General features: G+C 41.3%; 1 protein-coding gene across 7 annotated transcripts in view; it reads left to right on the top strand.

Moving 5' to 3' along the window:
* The first annotated feature begins 1,752 nt into the window (after positions 1-1,752).
* Zmym5 (zinc finger MYM-type containing 5) overlaps positions 1,753-19,006 on the top strand; it is a 32,634-nt gene continuing 15,380 nt past the window's right edge. The window contains exons 1-4 of one of the 7 annotated variants that reach the window (XM_021236382.2): positions 1,897-1,933; positions 2,966-3,034; positions 8,810-9,299; positions 9,535-9,628. In XM_021236382.2, coding sequence (XP_021092041.2) covers positions 8,820-9,299; positions 9,535-9,628 — 574 coding nt within the window. In that variant the 5' untranslated portion in view covers positions 1,897-1,933; positions 2,966-3,034; positions 8,810-8,819. Of the gene's footprint in view, positions 2,278-2,965; positions 3,035-8,809; positions 9,300-9,534; positions 9,629-19,006 lie in introns of all 7 variants that reach the window. The other 6 variants (XM_004854892.4, XM_021236380.2, XM_004854891.4 and 3 more) reach the window with 6 other exon arrangements.

Genomic DNA, 19,006 nt, shown 5'->3' with positions numbered 1-19,006 from the left:
CTAATTAAATTGGCAGTCAAGGCCAAAAATATCAAGTAGACATTGCTTCCTTACCTTCAGGCATTAATGGGCTAATGAACCCAAGTTGAAACACAAAAGTCTTATTCAGTTTTGAGATAAAGGATTTACCCAGTATCTAAACCTACTTACATAAAGCTATATACATCTAAATATAAAACCAATAGTCCCTAGGTTTTGAGATGGCATGCCTTATCTTTGTGAAATTTAACATTAATAACCAAGTACGATCATATCTTTAGAAAGGGAAAATCGTAATGGACAGAGATTACTAACAAAAATTTTTCACATGATCATATTAACTATTAATTACTTAAATCGGAACTGTCCAACAAAAATATTGTCATCACTCATGTTCATGATCTGAATTCTGGTAAATGAGATCAATTAAATTATGCTACACCTTTTTTTTTTTCTTTTTTGAGCCAGGATCTCCCTTTGTAGTTCAGGCTGGCCTCAAACTCCCAGTGATCCTCCTGCCTCAGCCTCCTGAGTGCTGGGATTTCAGGCGTGCGCCATTCCCGGATACACCCTTTATTTTTTTAAAGCCACGACATATTCTCCTTTATAATAAATAAGGCAAGGGCTCCTACACAGCAAAGGCCTTTTTTTTTTTTTTTTTTTTTTTTTTTTTGGTACCTGGGATCGGACTCAGGATCTTGCACTTGCGAAGCAGGGGCGGTGCCACTGAGCTAAATCCCCAGCCTACCAATAGCTTTTTTTTTTTCACCAATAGCTTTTTAAAAATTAACCCCTTAAGTCTGCCCTTACCTCCTCACTCTTTTGGGAAGGAGGTGAGCCACGGGGTGGAAAGCAGTCTCACACAGGCCAGGAAAGCTCTCTATCATTAAGCAACACTAGAGCCCTATCATTTTGAAATAAGGTTTCCCTAAGTTCCCCAGGCTGACCTTGAACTTGCCAGGACTTTTTTCTAAATCACATTATCTGCATTTTCAAACCTTATATCGCAAGTCAGTATTTCACCAAACCTTGTCTCCAAGCCACCAAGATCAGCTGAACTGTAATCCCACTAATAACCACAAGGGCGAGACGCGAGCAGCATCGCGTTCTTACGCGGAGCCTTGGAAATAGCAAGACCTAGGCGAAGAGGCGGCCCGTAGGGCCGGCGTGGGCGACGCAGTAGCAGTGACGCGAGTCCTCCACCCACCGATGAAGGACTAGGGCCGGCGAGCTCGGGTTCCGCTCCCAGCAGCCCGCCGCTGCTCCATCCTCCCCCGACCCTGACGCGACGCGGCTCCTCCGGCGAATGGCGGGGCCCAGGAGCCCGCGCTCCCCGGGGCGAGGCGAGCGTGGAGCGCCCCACGGCCCTCGGCTACCCCAGTGCCCTCTTCCCGCGGCCCGGGCCGCCCGCCCGGCCTCGCCCTCGCCCTCGCAGGGGCTCACAACCACTGGACAGCAAGGACGCGAGGCATCGAGCCCGCGGCTGTCCTCGGGTCGCGTCGGTGGGAGCCCGGCGACAGCAGGCGGCCCCACCTCAGCGCCTCCGGCAGTCCCAGCCCCAAGAGCCCCACGCCCAGGAGCCGAGTCGCAGCCGGTGTGGCGGGCGACGCCACTCGAGCTCCCGACCCTGGCGGACGCGGTGGGTGGGTGGGGGCGGGGCGGGCGCACGGAGGGGAGGGGACGCGGCCCGAGTAGAGGGCCGGCGGAGGGAGAGTGGGAAGGGAGGGCCGGAGGTGTGGCCCGCGTGTGACTGACAGGCGTTCGGACCACCCTGCCGAGGGCGTCCTGAAGGAAGGCCAACCTAGCCAATGGACGTGCCCAAGACGCCCTGGCCCGCCTCCGCGAGCAGCCAATGAAAGCGCGAAGGGCGGGGCCTCTGCGGGCTCGGCCGTGCCACCGCCTCCGCCTCCTCCTCCTCACCAGCGCTAAAGCCGGGACTGGACCGAGCGGAGTTGTGCGTGTCGCCGAAGGGGGGTGGGCCGGGGGAGGGGAGGTTCGTTCCGCGGAGCCCGTAGCCAGAACCGGGTGAGGTTTATCCCCGCTGTCTGTCCAGTCCAGGGCTGCCGAGAGTGGGGGTGGCTGGGAGCGGCGCAGCCTCCGGAGGAGGAGGCGGAGGCGGAGATGGGTGAGGGCGGCCTCCGGAGCCTCCCCCCGACCCGTGCTTAGCACCCCGCGGCGCGGACGCCGTGGCCGCTGCGCGTCGGGGCCTCGGGGCTGCTGGGTGCTGCGCTCATGTCCCGGGCTCTCTGGCGTGCGGCCCGAGGGCTGCGGGAGTGCGGGCGCGGCTGGGCTAGCCGGGTGAGGCGGACGCCAGGGCTAGGGTCGCGGAGCGGCGGGGCTGCGGGGCGGGGGCGGCGGGAGGTCGCGAGTGTTTTCCTTTCTCTCCGGTGGGGGACCGGGGAGGTGCTCCGGCCGGCTGGCTGCTCTCGGGGTCGCGCTCCGACCCCTTCGGCCCGAGCTGGAGTCGCCAAGTTTTCCGGGGCAGGGGCTGCCGTCTGCGCCCTGTCGGGTGCCGTCTTACGCGGTTTCCAGCCAGATTGGGCGAGTTTTAATGGCGGACCTGGAGGCCGTCCCCAACGGCCGGACCAACCTCGGCTCAGGGCTTGACTCGCGGCGAGTCTTGTCCTGCGGTGACGTCAGCCGTCCCGGTGCTGAGCTCGCGCGCGGGAGGATTGCGCGGGCCAGATCTTGGAGGGAATCGGAATCTGTTCCTGGCTTCAAGGCAACGTTTGCCCTTCCCTTTGGCTCCCTCGGCTCACCTCACTCGCCCACCCCGCCCCCGGTGCTTGTAATTTGTAGTAACCTATTTAGCTTTGTCTTCCTGTTGGGGCCCATGTAGTGTTCTTAAAAGTTGATTAGGGAGCTCGGTGGAGTAGCACAGAAACTTCTTGACCTTTACGTCCTCCCTCTGGTGTCGGGTAGTTGGTACTGCATCCTGGTTTGTTGTAATTTTTTTATATATATATTTATTTTTTACTCATTCTAGAACCAGGATTCTCCTTAAGGTTATTCTGCTGAAGCTTTGGCAGAAATTAAGAAGGAAAACATCTCTATTGTGAGTCATTTTATTCCACTTTTCTGTTTAATATACTTAAGACCAAAGTTAGATGTTCATCATTCTGTGAGGTTCGCCATTCTTGAAAGCAAACAATTATTGCTTGAGTGGCCCCTGTCCCCACAGCCAAGCTAGATTAGGCACTGGGAGTGGGTGCTGCCATTTACACTAATGCTACTGTCTGGGCTCCCAAAACAGAACTAAAGCACTCGTTTTATGAAATGCTTTACGTTTAATGTTTTTGTTTTTCATTTCAGCAGACAGATTTTTTTCTGCTGCATTTTTTAAACTACTTCAAAAAATAATAATTTTAAGAATAAAACATTAAGAGAAAAATAGAATGATTTGTGTGTGGGGTTTTTTTTTTTAGTGAGTTTGTGGTACAGAATAGTGATGTTCATTTTGAGGAATTGGCACAGTACGTGCATATAATTTAATCTGACCATTTTCATTCCCTTTACCCTTGTCTCCTTTTCCTCCTATCCCCTTCTCCAACAGTTTCCCTTCTAATTTTCTGTTGTATGTTCTTTATTTATTTATATTTTTGATTTCTCATATAAGAGAAAACATATTATACTTAACTTTCTGGGCCTGGCTTATTTTACTTATGATGGTGGTATTGAATTCTATCCGTTTTCCTGCAAATGACATGTTTTCATTCTTTGTGACTGAATAATATTCCATTATGTAAACACACCACATTTTCTTCATCCATTCATCTGTTGATAGGTATCTAGGCTTTCAGGACTTACCTATTGTAAGTTGTGCCACCATAAACGTGGGTATTCCTATATCACTATGATATGATGTCTTTAATTCTTTCAGGAGTATACCCAGGAGAGGCATAGCTAGGTCAAATGGAATTCTTATTTTTAGTTTTTTGAGGAATCTTCATACTGATTTTCAGTTATGAAAATTGTTCTCCATTCCCACCACCCACCCTACCAGCCTTCATTGATTTGTGTGTGTGTGTCTATGTGTGTGTTCTTGTGGTAGCAATTTTGACTGGGGTAAGGTGAAATTTCAAAGTTGTTTTGATTTGCATTTCCCTAATGGCTCAAGATGTTGGGCATTTTTTTATGTACCTTTGGCCATTTGTACTTATTTTGAGAAGTGTCAGTTCACTTCATTTGCTTGTTTCTTGATTGGATCATTTGTTTTTTCAGGTGTGTGGTTTTATTTTTTGGTGTTTTTTGTTTGTTTTCAGTTCTTTATATAGTCTAGCTATTAGTCTTCTTTCTTTTTTTTCTTTTTGAAACAGGGTCTTGCTAAGTAATTCAGGCTGGTCTTGAACTCACTATGTAGCCCAGGCTGGCCTGGAAAGGTGATCCTCCTGTCTCAGCCTCCCAAGTGCTGGGATTACAGTTGTGTGCAACCATTTCTGGCATGCTATTAGTCTAATATCAAAAGAGTAATTAACAAAAATTTTCTTGTATATTTTCTCTTCACTGTGTTTATTTTTTCCTATACTATGCAGAAATTTTAATCTGATGTAATCTCATGTTAATTCTTTTCTTTTTTTTCTTTTTTTTTTTTTTTTGGTACCAGGGATCGAACTCAGGACCTTGCACTTTCAAGGCAGGCAGCAGAACCACTGAGCTAAATCCCTGGCCCCTCATGTTAATTCTTTTTTTTTTTTTTTTTCTCATGTTAATTCTTGATACTATTTCCTGTGCTGTTGGAATTCTCTTCAGGAAATTTTCAAGTTTATGTCTTCAAGTGTTCCCCCTGTGTTACCCTCCAGGAGTTGCAAAATTTCTCTATTTTTGTCTGGTCTTTGATCTAGTTTGATTTGATTTTAGTACAAGGTGAGAAATAGAATCTAGTTTCAGTCATTTGCAAGTCATCAAGTTTTCCTAGCACCATTTGTTGAAGAGGCTATCTTTTCTTCCAGATTTTTTTGACCCCTTTGTCAAAAATCAGATGGTCTTGTTGCACAGGATGGTTTCTGTGAGTTCTGTTCTAATGGTTTACATGTCTGTTTTTGTGCCATTACCAGGCTGTTTTTATAACATAGTTTTGAAATATAATTTGAAGTCCAACATTGTGATGCCTACAAATTTGATCTTTTTGCCCAGGATTGCTTTGACTATTCTGCCCATATTCTGGTTTCATGCAAATTTTATTTTCTTTGTTTTTTTATGTGTTTAACTAGAGATTGAGCCCAGAGCCTTCACACTGAGCTATATCACCAGTCCCATCTGTCCCCTGAGAAAGACTGATTTATGTATGTTGACAGTCTTCCAGTATGCATTACATCAGAGGATATATAATCTAGTTGTAGCACTATTCCTGATACTAAGATTGAATGTGACTTGGTTGATTCATTATGGTTAATGGGTTTTTTTTTTCCTGCCAGAACATGCTATACATGTTCATATGCTCATTTCTCTGTCATTATTCCTTTAATGGTTTTGACACCCATGATGACTCATTTTACAAAACTCTGTTTATACCTTCATTATCTAGGATTCTGTTGTTTCTTAGATCTTGGCTGTTGTATCCTTTCAACCTTGTTCAAACAGTTTTCCATTGCTCCACAAAACTCAGTTATTGAGTCGGGGATTTAGCTCAGTGGTTCCACTGCCTGCCTCGAAAGCACAAGGTCCCGAGTTCGATCCCCAGTACCAAAAAAATCACAACAGTTATAAAAGATGAGCACAATAGCACAGATGTGTAATATCAGTTACAGGGAAGCTGAGGCAGGAGAATCAAAAGTTGGAGGGCCAGAGATTTAGCTCAGTGGTGCTGCGCCTGTGTCACAAACATGAGGTCCTGAGTTCGATCCCTAGTACCAAAAAAAAAAAGCTGGAGACCAGCCTGGGCAATACAAAATCCTGTCTCAGAAGTAAAAAAAAAAAGGCTGGGGGTGGTGCTTGCCCAGTATATACAAAACCCTGGGTTCAATCCCCGGGACAGTGTACATACATGCAGAAGGAAGCCTGTGATTAGTTCATCCCACAGTCTTCCATAGCAGTATTGCAGCCTTCCCTTTGCCGGTGTTGCTCCCTGCCCACTTATAATTACATTTACTTTGTTTCCCTCTTTATTTTCCTCCCTTTTTAGTTAGTGATTGAACTGAGAGCCTTGCACATGTTTACCAAAGATACTGTTTCAAGTGGGTAATTTTTATAATATGCCTGAAGCAATAATATTTCATATTTCATGGTAGAAGTTTAGTGAGATGATGGGATGTGGATGTGGTTCTAGAACTCTTAATGGATTTACGTAGAGAAAGGAAACGAGGGACTAGAAATTGGCAAGGTAGCATGTCACTGACTCAGTTACTAGAGCTTCACTTACAGAGCCGTTTTTCCAGTTATTTGCAGCATACTGTAATGCAGTGATGATGAACCTTTTAGAGACAAGTGCCCAAACTGCAACCCAAAACCCACCTATTTATCACAGAGTGCCAACAATGCAATTGAACCTGAATACTGAGTTTTTAGTTTAGCAAAAAACAACTCATACATTAGCATCTTTTGTTTTAAAAGAAAAACAACATACATGCCATGGTTTCACCACCACTGTTGTAGTGCAAAGAACATAGTGTTGGTGCCAGCCAGATTAAGATTCATACCTGCTCTTATTGGGTGATGTGGTTTAGTGGTAGAGTGCTTGCCTGGCATGTGCAAGGCCTGGTTACCATCCCCAGTGCCACAAAAAAGTCTCAAATCTCTGCTGTCTTTACTTTTTGTTGTCTCTTTTTTTCTGAACCTTTATGAAGCACATTTTATGAATGAGTGAATTAAATCTATCTTCCCAAGGTTGATGATTGAAAGAATCAAAAAGCAGGTAAAGTGCCTTGGCAATAAGTTGTGGAACACACACGTATTTAGTGAATAGTAGATAGATTGGGAGGGGTTGCCAGGAATTGAACCTAGGACCTGGTTCATGCTAGCAAGTGCTTTACCTAGAGCCCCATCCCTGTTATTTATCTTTGTAAGAGTGTTATTTGAATGTTAGTTTTATTATTGTAATGAATTGGTTCACCGTAATAAAAGATAAGTAATTTTTAAACATTGTTTTCATCTTAATTCAATTTAATATGGTGGCTATGAAATAGGTTCTAGGGTCAAATTTCTTGGATTTGAATCCTTATTCTACCTTTTCCAACAGTGGAGAGTTGGGCAGATTACTTCTGAGTCTTAGTTTCCTTATTGATAAGGTAGAAAAACTATGACATAGCACGTTAAGAATAGAATGTGAGGGGCAACCCACTTTCCAGTCCCCCTTCTGTCTCTCTTAGAAGCTTTCTTTCTCTCAATAAATTTTTCCTACTCTTAAAAAAAAAAAAAAAAAAAAAAGAATAGAATGTGAGGGGGGTTAGCTCAGTGGTTCCGCTGCCTGCTTCGAAAGCACAAGGTCCTGAGTTTGATCCCTGGTACCAAAAAAAAGAATAGAATGCGGGGGATGATGGTACACATCTGTATGTAGTCCCAGCAGTTGGGAAGATGAGCCAGGAGTATCTCTGCCAGTTTGAGGCCAGCTTGGGCTGCATAGTGAGTTCAAGACCAGCCTGAACTACATAACGATAACCTGTCTATAAATAAATAAATATTACCCATTACATGGCTGTAACTCTTACCAATTAAAATTTGGAAAACTTTAAAATAAAAATAATACGTTATTTGAAACAGAATAATGGCTGCCTTATGATGTGAGTTTTCTTAATTGTTGAGTTTACTGTTCAGTTCCCCCACCCCTTTTATGTACTTTCTATTTTCTGCTCTCCTGAGAAAAGACTAGCAATGTATAGACTACCTCAATTTCCCATTAATCATTTCTACATACTTGTATACATTTTAATTATACTTAGCTTGCCCTCTTGCTGTTAAGATAGGGGTTGTTTTTATGCCTGTGTAATTGTCCTACCACCTATGCATGTCTTCAGTTCTCATTTGCTCAAGAGCAGTGTTCCTTCAGTTATTCACATCTCTAGATTCAACTATTGTCTCTCTCTGCATCCCTTCATCATAGCATAGTGTATTAGGTACACTTTTTTTTTTTTTTGGTGCAAGGGATCAAACTCAGGACCTTGTGCTTATGAGGTAGGTGCAGAGCCACTGAGCTCAATCCCTGGCCCAGGTACACTTTTTTTGAGACAGACTCTTGCTATGTAGAGTTTTGACAGTCCTTGAACTCACTATGTAACCTACATTGGCCTTAAACTCACAGTGATCCTCTTGCCTCAAGCTGTGTCACTACGCCTGGCACAAATGTTTGTTGAATATAGCAAGAGTAGTCAAGAACTTGGGACCCCACCAAGCTTGGTGGCACATACCTGTGACCCCAACACTGAAGAGGCTCAGGCCGGAGGATTTCTGAGAATTTGAGGCCAGCCTGGGCTCCATAGTGAGTTCAAGGCCAGCCTCAACTACGTAGTGAGACCCTATTTCCAAAAAAAAAAAATTTTGTGGCCTAGAGTTGGATCCCTGAATTTAAGTCATACCTAGATTTATCTAGAACAATCTAGTTTGCTTCTCTAAATCTCAATGTTTTGATCTTTAAAATAAATAGAGTAAATTACATTGATCATTATGATGGTGTTCTGAGAATTTTACATAAAATATTCGTAACATAATACCTAACACAGAGGGACGTGAGATTCCTAGGTAAGGAGAAGAAAGATTTAAAGGCAGGAGGATCACAAGTTTGAGGCCAGTCTCAATCCACCAAAAAAAATGAAAGATTTTCAAATTTCGCCTCTACTGTTTACTTCATTGCAATAAAATGTGAAACTAAGGGTTTTTTTCTTTTCTCTGTCTCTTACAGGTTGTTTGGCATGGACGATCCCTCAATGGGAAGATTAGACTTGACTGACCATGCTCACGCTGTATTAGGGAGTACAGCCATGACAGCTAGTCTCATGAACATAGGGATTTCATGTGGTGATCCCACAAGTCCTTTAGTCAATAGATCTAGAAACTCATCAGTGGAAGATGATGATGATGTTGTATTTATTGAATCTATACAACCTCCTTCAATTTCTGCTCCAGCAATAGCTGATCAAAGAAACTTTATGTTTACATCATCAAAACATGAAAAGCCACAAGGAAATTGTCCTGTAATTCTGCCATTCTCAAGAGATTTGGCTTGTCAGAAAGGAAATATGTGTGAGACAATTGTTATTGATGATGAAGAGGACATAGAAACAAATGGAGGGGAGAAAAATTCTTCCAGTAATACTGGGTGGGGACTTCCTGGAACTAAAAACAGCACCAAAGATTTGGATTTCTCCACATCCAGTCATTCAAGAAGTAAGGTAAATGCAGGAATGGGTACTAGTGTTATCACTACAGAACCAGACTCTGAAATGCATATTACTAATGTTACAGCATTAGAAACAGGTGTAAGCTGTGAATGCTGGGCGAGATATGAACTTAATCACACTTTATAACAGCACTGTAGAATGCCAACTTGGGAGATACGCTAACAGACTGCAGTCAAGTAATTTTGGTGTTAATATACAAACATACACCCCATCTTTAACTTCACAGACCAAGACTGGAGTAGGACCTTTTAATCCTGGTAGAATGAATGTGGCAGGAGATGTATTTCAGAATGGAGGATTTACAACTCAGCATAATCCTGGTAAGTAGTAGGTAATATTTGCCTTCTACTTCAAGTAAATAAACTTCTAGCTACTATTTTTTGGTTTTGGTGTTGGTTTTTAGAGACAGAGTCTTGCTGTGTACCTTGGCCTCAACCTCCAAAGTGCTGGGATTACAGGTGTGTGCCACCACACCTGGTTTATATTTGTAACTTTTATTTACATACTATATGAATTATTTCTCTTTCTTTAGCATTAGGACTATTTTATACAACTGTACAGTCTACTTGGTCTCTGAAATTTGGAGATGTTAGCCATATTTACATTTAAAATGTCATATACCTCAAAGCTATTACAACCACTATTGGGTTTTGTTTGGGGGGGCTTTTGTTTTGTTTTGTTTTGTTTCTCTTTTGAGATGGTCTCTCTGTGTAGTTGAAGCTGGCCTTGAACCCACTATGTAGCCCAGGCTGGCCTCAAACTCTCAGAAATCCTCCTGCCTCAGCCTCTCAAGTGCTAGGATTATAGGTGTGTGCCACCATGCCCAGCATTAATGTTTATTTTAATATAAAAATTGTTCTGGGGCTGTAGCTCCATGGTAACACTTCCTCCTCAGTATGCCTGAGGCCCTGAGTATAATCCCCAGCAACAAAAATAAAATAAGTAAATATTGTAGAATTAGAACATTAATAGTAAGCTAGAAAAACAAAGTGAAAATTTAGCAATTCCTTTCTGTGGCTTTTCCAGGACTCACCTGGATTGAGGTGGGAATTAGTACTTTTTTTTTAGCATCTTAATGCTTTTTGGCTTTTTGAATTTTAGGAAATGACTGAAAAGTAACTAGAAGAACCTAAAAATCTCATCACTTGTTCCTGCTTTAATGGAATGCTAGTATATTTTCTTTGGAAAGATATTTTTCATCTTTTCCTCTGGTTATGGAAATACTATGTAATACCTGTAATCTTCCTGCCTTAGCCTCTGAATGCTGGTATTACAGGCATTTGCCACCATGCTCAGCGATAAATATTTTTAATGAAAAAGTAAATTTAAAATTTACTTTTTAAAATTGAAAAAATAAAATTTAAAAATGTAATAAAAGAATAACATTGTTATACAAATCTCCTTTAAAATCTGCATTAATAGAAAATAATGAAGCATGTCTAGCTTGTTACATCAGTTTCTACATTAAATCTCTTGGAATCTTGTTTGCAGTATAAGAAAAATTCTGATTGGAGAAGAGTATAGTAGTTTAATAGTCTTTAGATAGTTATGAGTAGCCTTTTTTTGGCCTAGCACCAAAATTCGATAGTTTTTTGGGGTTTGTTTGTTTTTGTTGTACTGGGGGTTGATCTCTCAGGCCCTTCTCACTGAGCTACATCCCCAGTTTTTTTATTTTGGGATGGGTCTTGCTAAGTTGAACCAGCTAGGCTCAAATTTGTGATCACTCTGCCTCATCTTCTCAAAGTGCTGTGATTACAAGAATAATTAGTAGTTTTTGGAAGTTCTTTGCCACATGTGTTGGTGCGTACCTGTAATCCCTGCTACTCTGAAGTCTGAACCAGAAAGATCACAAGTTGAAGTGCAGTCTGGTATATAGTGAATCCAAACCCAGTGTAAACTATATAGTGAGGCCCTGTCTCAAAAAATGGAATCTGAAACTATATGATGAATTTTTATATTCTATTGCTTTAAAATCTATCAGTTTTTGCATAGATTTTTCACATTTGTGTGATTTAGTATATTAGTTATTTAGAAAATAATGATTCACTCAGTTACACAGATCTTCTAAATGTTGATGCTTCAGTTGTCAAAAGCACAGTGTATACAGGTTTTCAAAAGTTCTTATTTTTTCTTGAAGTGACAGGCTCCCTTGATTTTTTTTTCCGGTACCAGCGATTGAACTCAGGACCTCATGTTTGCCAGACAGGCGCTGTGCTGCTGAGCTAAATGCCCGGCTCCCTTGATTCATTTTTAACAAAATGTTTCCCAATAGCTATAGTTTATCATTCTCTCAAGTAAAACTGGTATTTCATGAAAATAGCTATTTCATCTCTATATGGAAGTGCTTTTTTCCTTTTCCTTAAGATAACTGTTCTTTGGTATGAAACAGATGCTTTATACATGTTTCCCGTTTGTCAGACAGAATATTAAGGTGTAGTCAAAGACTGAAATTTAGTAAAACTAATAACATTTACTGTCAGCTGAGGGTATAGCTTAGAGTGCTTGCCTAGTGTGTGAGTGGTCCTTGGTTAACTATAGCCAGCATTGCAAAGGAAAGGGAGAAAATGAGTGATTTTTACTGTTTCATCAAAGATGAGAAATTTAAGACTGTGGGTACAACTCAGAGGTAGAATACTTGCTTACTGTGCATAAGGCCCTGGGTTGATTCCCAGCACTGCCAAAGAAATTTGTTTTGTTTTGTTTTGGTTAACACCCTTTGTCCCTGGCTCCTGGGAGGGAGAATCTAAATTCTTGAAATTTTCTAAGTGTTAGAAATGCCTTTTGCTTTCGTGAGTCCCTTGGAACATATTTGAATATATGCTAAGTAATAAGATAATTCAGGATGGATCACCTATGTGAGTAGAGACTTGGAGATTTTCGGGTAGCCTAAACTCTGGGAAGGAAGGCAAGCTGGAAATTGAGTTTAGTCACATTTCCAGTGACTAGCTCAATCATTCCTATGAAATGAAACCCCTGTAAAACTACATACATTAGCTCAGTGCTATCCTCTTGGTTGGTGAATTCATCAGTGTGCCAAGAGGGTAATACTACTTACTACCTGATTCCACAGAGAACTAGTTTGGAAGCTCTACATTTAGGACCCTCCCGGACTTTGTCCAATGTATCTCTTCATTTAGCTGTTCCTGATTTATATCCTGTATAATAAAATTGAAATTTTAAGTGTAGAACATTCTTCGGTTCTGTGAGTCGTTCTAGCAAATTATCAGTCCTTGGCAGGAGAAGTAGATCTTATGAGCCTTTCAGATTTGTAGTCAGTTGAGCAGAAGCTTAAGTGGTATCCAAAGTTTTGTTGGGGACTGTGTCTTTAAACCTGTGGGGTCTGATGGCTTATTCTGACTGCTTAGCCTCAGAATTGTATGCAGGCATACTAGCTGGTATTAGAATAATATCCTTAAATAAACGACATTTGGTGGGTTTTTTTGTTTTTTGGTTTGTTTGTTTTGGTACCGGGAATCGAACTCAAGACCTCTCGCTGGCCAGGCAGGTGCTGTGCCTGCTGAGCTAAATAACTGGCCCAGACATTTGGTTTTTATAAGTGCATGATTCTGAACTTTTTTTTTTTTTTTTGGTGGCTCTAGGGATTGAACCTAGGGTCTCCCACATGCTAGGCAAACACTTTTGTTGAGCTACATCCCTACCCCTTCTTTTTAAAATATGAGGCAAAAAAAATAATAATAAAATAAAAAATTAGGCAGAGGGGCCTGGGATTTAGCTCAGTGGTTCCGCCTCCTGCCTCGAAAGCAGAAGGTCCTGAGTTTGATCCCCGGTACCAAAAAAAAAAAAAACAATTCATTAAAATATGAGGCAGAGGGCCGGGGATTTAGCTCAGTGGAGCCACTGCCTGCCTCGCAAGCGCAAGGTCCTGAGTTTGATCCCCAGTACCAAAAAATAAAATAAAATAAAATAAAATATGAGGCAGAGTTTTACTTAGTTCCCCAGGCTCAGCTTGCAATTCTACCACAGCCTCTCAGGTAGTGGGGATTACGGGCGTGCATCACCACGTATTGCCCATGATAACAAATTTTGTTGTCTATGAAATACAGCCTAAAGGTCTTATTTTTGAAGACACAGGACTGTGTTGTGTAAAGATTCAACCAGACATAGGGTTAAATGCCTGTAATTCCAGCATTCTAGAAGGCTGAAGCAGAAGAATTGCAAGTTGAAGCCTAGCTTGCACAATTTGTGTCTCAACAAGACCTTTTCTCAAAACACAAAAGGGCTAGAGATATAATTCATGAAGGCCCTGAATTCAATGCCCAGTACCAAACAATTTTTTTTCATCCAGGATTCTAAAGAGAATGTTCACATTTATTAGGTAAAGGGTGATGGCAAAGATGTTTGAAGCTGGGCCAGGGTTGTAGCTCAGTGGCACTGTGCCTGCCTTGCAAGTGCAAGGTCCTGAGTTCGATCCCCAGTACCGCAAAAAAAAAAAAAAAAAAAAAAAAGATGTTTGAAGCTTTCTTAAAAAGTCACTTCAAAAGTAGTGTCAACACAGTAGAACTGAGGAATTTTGCTAAAGAAATGTGATTTAGTGAGACACAGCAGGTAGAGTGACATGACATGTTCAGGTTTAGACACACTGAACTTGAAGTGACATTCACAGTATATCCTACAGTGAGCCAGAATACATTATTAATGTGAACATACAGTATTGAGAAGAAAAATACACTTGTGATTTACCACCTTTTTTCTCTGATTCTCCAAGTGTTTGAAATGCTAAACATAGAGAATCAGTCCTAAATAAAAAGTGGTTTGAGGTATCAGAAGGAGTCTGCTTTATATCTTAAGGATCAGACAAAAAGTGCATTTCAAGTAAAGTTTTTATTGTGTGTCCTGTGTCACTGGACTGTCACAATCAGACTAATTCTTAAAGTGTTTTAACCATACATGTGAGAATACTTGAAGGCTCTGGACTATAACCCAGATCACCTGTTCAGTTACTTCAGAGAATAATTTCAGAAATACATTATAAACATGAGTACTGATTTTCCCCATCCCTCAGGCTAGCCAAGTGCTCTGCTATTGAACTACATCCCCAAACCCTTTTTTATTTTGAGACAAGATCTTGTTAGTAAGTTACCTATGCTGGCCTCCAATGGGCAGTCTTTCTGCCTCAGCATGTATCATCATGCCCAGCACATATGTAAATTCAATTCTTTTCTTTCTTTTGGCAGCACTAGTGTTGAACCTAGGACCTTTGCACTGAGCTACATCCCCAGCCATTTTTTTTTTTTTTTTTTTTGCAGACAGGGTCTCACTTGAACCTACTACAGAGCCCAGGCTAGCCTCAAACTCATGGCAATCCTCTTGCCTCAGCCTCCCCAGTGCTGGGATTACAGGCATGCACCGCCATACCTGGTCCCCAGCCATTTTTGGTTTTCGTTTCTTCTTGTTTTTTTTGATTGTTGGTTGGCCTTTTGTTTTTTAAATAGGCTGGGATCAAATTTATGATCCTCTTGGCTTTAGCCACCCAGAATGCTGGGATTACAAGTATGTGCCACCATGTGCTATATCCTGTCTGGCTTTCTTAAAGTAACATGTTAATAACTTTAGTTACTTTATATTGTTTTTCTTATTACGAATGATTCACATCTATATCCAGATTTTAAACTAAGACTAAGATTTTTTTTTTTAAATCTTGTTACTTACACCTTGACAACAGGAATCTGGAAACATAACTATACTTTTTCCTCTACTGCAAATTTCATTTCAAAAGCTAAAAAATCTTTCCCAACTTTGACAGCAGTGTTAGTTGCCTAATATATTTTTGTTGCTCTTTTTCTGTTTACATTGAATATGTCACAGTAAATGCAGCTTGTTCTTATTATAACCCTAGATTTCCGCCCCCCGCCCCACTGGGGGATCAAACTCAGGACCGTACACTTCCAAGGTAGGCGTGGTACCACAGAGCTAAATCCCCGGCCCTAGATTTTTTGTGTGTGTGCAATCATTAGTAAAACTAATCAATTTTAGGGCCGGGGATTTAGCTCAGTGGTGCCGCCGCCTGCCTCGCAAGCGCTAGGTCCCAAGTTTGATCCCCAGTACCCCCGCCCCACCCCAAAAAAACTTATCAATTTTACCATAACACTTAGAATAAGGTGCCAGTGTTTTTGTTATTGTATATTATTCTATTACTCTTCTTATTTGAAGTCGAAGCTTCCCAGGGTGCCTTTTTTTTTAGTTGCTGTGTGCTTCCCAGTTACATAAATTGAAGGCTTTTTTGTGTGTGTTGTTTTTTTTTTTTAACGAACTTGGGTCCTTGCGCTTGCGCAGCAGGAGGTGAAACCACTGAGCTAAATCCCCGGCCCAATTGAAAGTTTTCTTGTATCTTCTTCTACACCAAAAAGATTGTATATTTAAAACTGTATATTTCATTTTATAAAGAATAGAATTATGAGGGCTGGGGATTTAGCTCGGTGGTTCCACCACCTGCTCGCAAGTGCAAGGTCCTGAGTTCAATCCCTGGTACCAAAAAAAAATAGAATGGACCTTTGAGGCATTTAATTATTTCATTAAGCTTTAGAGTAAATTGTATTTGAATAAAAGTTCACTCACTACATAGGTATGAATATACCTATATAGATCATGAATGTTCACCCTTTTGGCTTATGTGGGCCATATTGAGCGAAGAAGTGTTTTGGGCACAGTTTATGTTCAAGGATCATACAGTTAAGTCATGAAAAATATCATTAAAAATTACAGGGTAATATTAAAATTTCATGATCTTGTAGGTCTATATTTACTAGCTATCCAGGGCCACATGCAGACTGTGGGTTGGACTTGCCTGATAGAAAAAACTCATGGCAGAAAATAAATTGTGTTGTACTTTTATGGTATTATAAACATTTCTAGCCACGCTACAGATTCTAGGGAGTCACACTTCTGAAAACTAGATGATCACTGCCCCTTCTAAGACGAAGAAAAAAGACAGAATACATAAAATACTTGTATTTTCCTTGTATTTTATGTATCTCATGTTTTATCTTATGTATCTTTATATATGCATCTTATATATCTTTATATATTATATCTTATGTATTTTATTAGCATCATGGAGCTACAATTACAGTGAGAAAAGTTAGGATTCTAAGATCTAAGAAACCTCAGAGAGAAATAATTCTAGTACTTGAGGCTCTGCTTTTCCCTTGTTCATATGTGTTCATTTCCAGAAAAGGGTGCTCGAAGCTAGACTTTTCAGTAGACTCCCTGGAGACCCATAAAGAGCAGTGCTGGTAGAAACACTCTTCTAGCCTTTGAATTGGAATGCTAACATCCAGTGCCTCTGACTTTTGTTTTTCATATAAAAGTAATAACTAGCATGCACAAGGCCCTAGGTGGCCTTTTAGAGGTCAAGGGCATAGTAGGGATTGAGCCCAGTGCCGTCACACTGAGCTACATTCCCAGACCTTTTTTAATTTTGGGGAAGTTGCCCAGTGTGGGATATAAGTTTCTATCCACCTGCTTCAGCTTCCCAGAGTGCTGAGGGTGCAGGCATGCACAACACTCAGCTTAAGGACCTAGATTTGATCCCAAGCACCCAAAAAAGGCATGTATACAAATCATAGTTAAAAGTTGAGCCAGGCATGTTGGCACACACCAGTAATCCCAACACCTGGGAAGCTGAGGCAAGAGGATCACTGCAAGTTCGAGGCCAGCCTTGCCTCCATAGTGAGTTCAAAACCAGCCTGAACTACATAGCGAGACCCTGTCTCAAAAAAAAAAAGTAGCCAGGGATTTAGCTCGGTTCCGCCACCTGCCTTGCGAGCGCAAAGACCCGAGTTCAATCCCCAGTACCAAAAAAAAAAAAAAAAAAGTTGAAAAGAATCCAAATGTCTATCTGAAATACAAAGGATAGTATTAGTCATATAATGAAATACTCAGCAATCATGAAAAACAATTTCAGGGACTGTGTCTAGTGATAGAGTCCCATTCCCAGCACTGCCAGAAAAACTAAACTTTCTATGTGTATTGGGCATGCACCTTGCCAACAAAATGTAGGGCTAAGGGAACTAAACAAATATTCCATATGATTTTGTGAGTGTGAAATTTAAAAAAAAAACTAATCTTTGGTGCTAGAAGTCAGAATACAGGTGTTTTATGAGATGAAAGGGGGAATTGCTGACTGGCAAAGCAATTAGGAAAACTTCTGAGACATTAGAAATATTTTGTATATCTGAGTGGTGGTTGTGTAATTATTTTAAAAGTTGTCCTTTGCTCTTAAGGTATGTGTCTGGGACTGGGGTTTTAGCTCAGTGGTTCCACCGCCTGCTTTACAAGTGCAAGGTCCCGAGTTGGATCCCCGGTACCAAAAAAAAGAGATATGTGTCTGTACACACCTATAATCTCAGCAGTTTGGGAGACCAAAGCAGAAAAATTGCAAGTACACAAGTCCCTCTTAAACATCAATATTACATGACTAGTCAAGTAATGAGTCCTATAATAAAACAATACCAGGGCCAGGGACTTAGCTCAGTGGTCCCACCACCTGCCTTGAAAGCGCAAGGTCCCAAGTTCGATCCCCAGTACCAAAAAAAATCCAAAAAAAAATAGCAAGAGAATAAATTTCATGAAAAATGGGTTTATAAGTCACACTTGCCTTTTATGGTAAGTGCAACTTTGTAGGATATGTTTCATTATACTTTTTTCAGTTATATTTTTTATTAACATACAGTAATTCTACATATTTATGGGATACAGAATTAAGTGTAAAATAACAAAAACGTTGAAGCCCTGAGAGAAACACAAGCAGACCAACTTAGTTGCAGGAAGACATAAAAAACAACTAGATTTATAGTGGATATAGCTGGGAATGTAGCTTAGTGGTACCACTCCTTCCTGGCAAGCACAGGGTTTTGAGTTCAATCCCTGGTACCAGGGGGAAAAAATAAAAATGGGTCTACTCCATACTTAATGGACTTTTGGACACATCATCTAACTTCTAGGTCTTAGTTTCCCCTGCGATAAATTGAAGGATTTAGACTGATGTGTAGCCTCTCCCCATTTTGAATTTTGTTTGAGGGGCTAGGGTATAGCTCAGTGGTAGAGTGCATGCCTACCTAGCATGCATGAGCCCCTAGGTTTGGTCCCCAGCATTTAAAAACAAAAAAGTAACACTTGTTGTGTTTTGTGTTTTTGAGACACTGAAGGGTGAACCCAGCCTTCTCACTAAGCCATATCCCCCAGCTTTTAAAAAATAATTTAATTCAAGACGGTCTGGCTTCATTACCTGGGCTGGATTCAAATTTAGGATTCCTTAGGTCAGCCTCCCAGAGCACTGGGATTGCAGGTGTGTGGCACCACACCTGACTAGGCTCTATCCTTACTTAAAACTCTAATTAGGAAAAATTAAATAGTTGAAGTATAAACAAAAGAAATATTGCTTTTATGCTTGCAACAAAACTAAATAAAAAACCAGGCATGGTGGTGGACACATGTAATTCCAGCACTTGGGAGGCTGAGGCAGGCAGATCACTGCAAGTTCTGGACCAGCCTGGGCTACATAGCAAGGCCCTGTCTCAAAAAACTAAAACTAAATTAAAAATGCTTTCAGAATTAAATTATGTCTTGAGCAGTATAGTTAATGGCTCATTTTCTATAATTATATCTAGAAGCTGGGAATCTAGCTCAGTGGTAGTGTACTTGCCTGGCACGCAGGGGGCCTTCAGTTCAATTCACAG

Source organism: Heterocephalus glaber, unplaced genomic scaffold (assembly GCF_053883595.1).
Source record: "Heterocephalus glaber isolate CG9 unplaced genomic scaffold, H.glaber_assembly_v1.0 deba00001719, whole genome shotgun sequence".
NCBI lineage: Eukaryota > Metazoa > Chordata > Mammalia > Rodentia > Bathyergidae > Heterocephalus > Heterocephalus glaber.
The sequence above is the reverse complement of the archived record's forward strand: the minus strand, read 5'-3'. Positions and strand labels throughout refer to the sequence as shown.